We start from the raw sequence: 5,004 nt of genomic DNA, 5'->3' as shown, positions 1-5,004 counted from the left end.
GTCCCTTTTTCCTTTTTTATTTTTATTTTTCTTTTGCTGTTTGCTGCAGCTGACGGCCCCACAGGGACTTGGCGCTGCCTAGTAAGCCTCCGCGTCTAGGGTTTAGGGTTTAGGGTTTAGAGTTTCAAGCTAGGGTTTAGGGCTTAGGATTTGTGGGTAGGCCACGGCGGGGCAGCCGGTGCACACTCGAGCCATTCGTGCTGAGCTCAAGGTTGGGGGCGTAGAAACTTCAGGGCCTAGGGTTTAGGGTTTAGGGTTTAGGGTTTAGGGTTTAGGGTTTAGGGTTTAGGGTTTGTGTGTAGGCCACAGCGGGGCAGGGCGTGCACACTCGAGCCATTCGTGCTGTCTCCTGGAGCCCCGACTGCCGTTTGCTTGCTGCTGCTTCTTTCGATGCTACTGCTTCTGTGTGGACAGTGCAGCAGCAGCAGCAGCAGCAGCAGCAGCAGCAGCAAGTGGAGCAGCAGCAGCAGCAGCGGCAAGGGGGGGAAGATGCAGCGCCTGCGCTTAGGCCCAAGCAGGCGCAGCTGCAGGTTCGACTGCTGCAAACCCTCGTCGGGCACGAGAATGAGGTAAGGGTTTAGGGTTTAGGGTTTAGGGTTTAGGGTTTAGAGTTAGTGCTTGAGGTGCGTGCTAAGCATTGTTAAGCGCTACAAAGCGCGCCAGCAGTTGCTGAACGATAAAAATGTGAGCCTTGGCTTGAAACTGCACATTAAGGGTTTAGGGTTTAGGGTTTGGGGTTTAGGGTTTAGGGTTTGTGCAGGTGAAGGGCGTGGCCTGGAACTGCTCTGGCTCGCTGCTGGCGACTTGCAGCAGAGACAAAAGCATTTGGATTCACAAGCGGATGGACTGCGCAGAAGACTGGGGTTTGCAGCAGCAGCAGCAGCAGCAGCAGCAGCAGCAGCAGCAGCAGGATGAGGAAGAGGGGGAGTTCGTTGTTGCTTCTGTTCTGACCGGCCACTCCCAAGGTGTAAAATGGCGAAGGGGCACTGGACAGCTTCGATGCCACGCAGTCTAGGGTTTAGGGTTTAGGGTTTAGGGTTTAGGGTCTAGGGTTTAGGGTTTAGGGTTTAGGGTTTGGGCTGCTGCTGCAGACGTGAAGGCCGTAAAGTGGCACCCCAAAAGGGACTGGCTGGCTTCTGCTTCTTATGACGACACAATTGCCATTTGGGGTTTGGGAGAAGACGACTGGTAAACCCTAAACCGTAAACTGTAAACCCTAAACCCTCGTCTTTAAACCATAGGCCCGGCTCAAGCCCTCTTGCCGGCAGCCTTGCGGGCTTTTCCAAGGGGAGTTTAGCTGCTAATATTCAGGGTTTAGGGTCTGAGACGGGCCACGACTCACTTAGGGGTTTAGGGTTTAGGGTTTAGGGTTTAGGGTTTGGGGTTTGCGCTGTAGGGTAATGCTGAAGACCCTGCGGGGCCACTCCTCAACTGTATGGACACTCGCCTTCTTGCGGGACGGCAGCCGCCTCGTCTCGGGCTCTGCAGACAGGACTTTGCGGCTGTGGACCTGTACAAACCCTAAACCCTAAACCCTAAACCCTAAACACTAGGCTCCACTGCTCGGGCGAGGGTTTGTCTCGGGGCCGCAGCTTGGGGTTTGCAAACGCAGCGCCCATCGCCGTTCGCGGCGTGGGCGTTGACAAGACACAGCTCACCTCCAGGGTTTAGGGTTTAGGGTTTAGGGTTTAGGGTTTAGGGTTTGCTGCTGCGGCCAGGTGTTCCACCTGGGGCCCCTCCTGCACGGCGCCTCCCGAGTTTGTCGCAGTGGTGTGTGGCCCCATTTTTGCGTCCCTTAGCAGCAGCAGACGCAGCAGCAGCAGCAGCAAGTGCAGCAGCAGCAGCAGCGCCGGCAGCAGCAGACGAAGGGACTGAGGATCCTCAGCAGCAGCAGCAGCAGCAGCAGCAGCAGCCAGAGGCGTGGCGCTGCTTGGCTTCGGTCCAGGGGCAGCACCGGGGGGTGGTTTACGGGGTGTCTGTACACCCTACCAAAAACCTACTAGCTACGGTGAGCCTTGTCGTGAGGGTTTAGGGTTTAGAGTTTGGTTTTGGAGCTCATCAGAAGGTTAAATACTTGGAACAGAAGGCCCAGACTGGGGCCTTGAACTTACAGCGTCTAGGGTTTAGGGCTCAGGGCATCGGGTAAGGGTTTAGGGTTTAGGGTTTAGGGTTTAGGGTTTGGCATTTTGTTTGGCCAGGCCTGCGGAGATGGTTGCATTCGCATTTACTTGCTGACAGAGACCGGCGCGACTCTCTTACACTGCGAGGTGAGGGTTTAGGGTTTAGGGTTTAGGGTTTGGGGTTTAGGGTCCAGGTATGTGCAGGGCTTACGGCTTCTCTAGGGTTTAGGGTTTAGGGTTTAGAGGGACGGTGCGGCTTTGCAGGAAGAGGCCCATGAGTGTGATGTGAACTGGGTGGCCTGGCGGAACGACGACGGCGAGGGCAAGCTGAGGGCTTAGGGTTTAGGGTTTAGGGTTCAGGGTTTAGGGTTTAGGGTTTGGCTGAGAATTAAATACGGCAGTGTGCGTGAATGTGCATGCATGTACACTCTCTCCTTTTTCTTTTTTTCTTTTTTCTCTTTTTGTCTTTTTACTTTTTTATTTTTTTAAATTTCTTTTATCTCTTTGTTTTTTAATCTTTTTTAATTTCGTTTTTCGTTTTTCTCTTTTTGTCTCCTTTTATCTCTTTTCATCTTTTTATTCTTTTTAATCTTTTTTCTTTTTATTTTTTTAAATCTTTTTTGTTTCCTTTGTCTGCTGTAGACTGCATGCATTTGCATTTGCAAAGGCTTTATTACTTATCTTTTCTTTACTTCTTTAAAAAATGTTTTCTGGATTTGCCTCAAATTTAATCAGCAGCGGCAGCAGCATCAGCAAAAGCAGCAGCAGCAGCAGCGGCAGCAAGAGAGCTGAGGTGTACGGACACATGAGTTGTGCTGCTGCAGTTCTCCATTTGGCTTCCGCTGGAGACGACGGATTTATTTCCTTGTGGTGTCTGGACACCCCGCTGGAGGCCTAAACCCTAAACCCTAGGGTTTAGAGCAATGTTGCTTGGCGGCCCAGAGTGAAAGCCAGCGGACAAAAGGGTCTAGGGTCTAGGGTTTAGGGTTTAGGGTTTAGGGTTTGGAGGCGCTCCTCAAACCCTAGTAAAGGCTTTTTCTCGCTTTAGTTTCTTTTATTCAAAATTTTATTTATTTCTAATTTTCGACAAATTGCTCTGGGGTGTACGTACACCCCAAACCCCTGAGGCTCATTGCTTAAGAACCGGGGTTTAGGGTTTAGGGTATAGGGTTTGTTTTTAGGGTTTAGGGTTTAGGTTTTAGGTTTTAGGGTTTAGGGTTTTTGGCGTGAAGTCTTGAATCCTTGAAAGGGAGAGTCTAAAGCCTAGTTGCTTTCCCGAGGTCGTAATCTTTGTGGTTTAGGGTTCAGGGTTTAGGGTTTAGGGTTTAGGTGGAACGGAGACCCTTAACCGTATCTGCTCTCCCGGATCTTAATGTTTAGGGTTAAGGATTTAGGGTTTAGTGTTTAGGGTTTAGGGTTTACGGTTTAGAGTTTATGTTTTCAGTGAACCCTCAGCAGCATGACTGGATCGACGCAGATTGAGCCAGCTGGGGCTGCTGCCCAGCCCCAAACCCTAAACCCTAAACCCTTAACCCTCTAAATCTTAGCCCTAAAAAGACTAAATTTAGAAAGACTTTGCATTTACTGGCTCCCTTTGCCAGGGTTTAGGGATTAGGGTTTAGGGTTTAGGGTTTCATTGCAACCCGGGACTTCGATGGGGGGCCCCACACTCGAGGGTTTAGGGTTTTAGAATTGGGGTTTTAGTGATAAATGAGCTGCAGCATAAGGAGAGGGAGACGCAGCAGCAGCAGCAGCAGCAAATAGCACTGGCGAGGGCAACAAGTGGTGCAGGGCCGGATCAGCAGCACCACCAGCAAAGGGAGCAGCAACAGCTGCTGCTGTAGCAGCAGCAGCAGTAGCAGCAGCAGCGGAAATGCTGCGCCCAATTAATGAGTCATTGAATTCGCTTTACGCGAAACAAAGACAGAAGCAGCAGGCGCAAGAGCAGCAGCAGCAGCAGCAGCAGCAGCAGTCGCAGCAAGAACCGGGAATTAAGGGGTCCCTGCAGGCCGCGCAGCAGCAACTGCAGCAGCAGGTGCAGCGACAAATAAAACTCAAGGCGCAGCAGCAGCAGCAGCAAGCCAGTGCCGCTGCTGCTGCACCCGAAGCCCCAGCGGCGGCGGCAGCGGAAGCGCCGCAAGATATAGCAGCAGCAGCAGCAGCAGCAGCGCCAGAAGCAGCAGCAAAACCAGCAGCAGCAGCAGAAGAGTCCGATGGAGACAGCAGGAAGGCGCAGCAGCGTCGGCGGGCGGCCCGACGCTCAGCAGCAGCAGCAGCGCTGGCAGCAGCAGCAGCAGCTGCTGCTGCAGCGCGGGTAGAAGCCAACGGCCGTGCTGCTGCAGCGCCAGAGCCAGCAGCAGCAGCAGCGGCAATTGCTCCCAGCAAGCTGCCTGAAGTGTCTCTGGAGACACTTGTGGGAATTCCCGCAGCTTTAAGAGACAAAATTACAAAACACATTTTGCTGCCTTTTCTCACCAACCACCTTCTAGAGGGGCAGCAGCAGCAGCAGCAGCAGCAGCAGTTAGACATCGACGCAGAGCCTTCCGAAAATGACGCAGTCAGCAGCAGCAGCAGCAGCAGCAGCAGCAGCAGCAGCAAGCTTGTTTGTTCGCGCGGGGTGCTGCTGTGGGGCCCGACTGGAGTTGGGAAGTCTCATGTTGCTGCTGCTGTGGTCCGCACGCTCAACGACGCGCTGCTGCTGCAGAAGCAGCAGCAACAGCAGCAGCAGCAGCAGCAGGATGCGGTACAGCGCAGCAGCAGCGGCAACGGCAGCAGCAGCGGTGACGGCGGTGCGAACAACAGCAGCAGCAACGATGACTCCCCTGAAGATGACAGCAGCAGCAGCAGCAGCAGCAGCAAAGAGGGTTTGCGGTTTTACTGCTTA

General features: G+C 53.1%; 2 protein-coding genes across 2 annotated transcripts; both read left to right on the top strand.

Annotated features, from left to right (window-relative positions):
• Nucleotides 1-302: 302 nt before the first annotated feature.
• On the top strand, nt 303-2,459 carry ETH_00000890 (Wd40 protein ciao1 variant; the record flags this gene model as incomplete). Its single annotated transcript, XM_013380618.1, has 7 exons — nt 303-569; nt 761-965; nt 1,092-1,188; nt 1,397-1,512; nt 1,719-2,008; nt 2,199-2,267; nt 2,385-2,459. Coding segments are annotated over 7 exons (1,119 nt in total), but the record flags the coding sequence as incomplete, so codon positions are not given.
• Nucleotides 2,460-3,993: 1,534 nt separating this feature from the next.
• ETH_00000885 (Aaa family atpase, related) lies at nt 3,994-4,984 on the top strand (the record flags this gene model as incomplete). Its single annotated transcript, XM_013380617.1, has 1 exon — nt 3,994-4,984. A coding segment is annotated over one exon (991 nt), but the record flags the coding sequence as incomplete, so codon positions are not given.
• Nucleotides 4,985-5,004: the final 20 nt, after the last annotated feature.

The sequence above is a fragment of the Eimeria tenella genome, genomic scaffold (assembly GCF_000499545.2).
Source record: "Eimeria tenella Houghton genomic scaffold, Eth_scaff759, whole genome shotgun sequence".
Lineage (NCBI taxonomy): Eukaryota > Apicomplexa > Conoidasida > Eucoccidiorida > Eimeriidae > Eimeria > Eimeria tenella.
The sequence above is the reverse complement of the archived record's forward strand: the minus strand, read 5'-3'. Positions and strand labels throughout refer to the sequence as shown.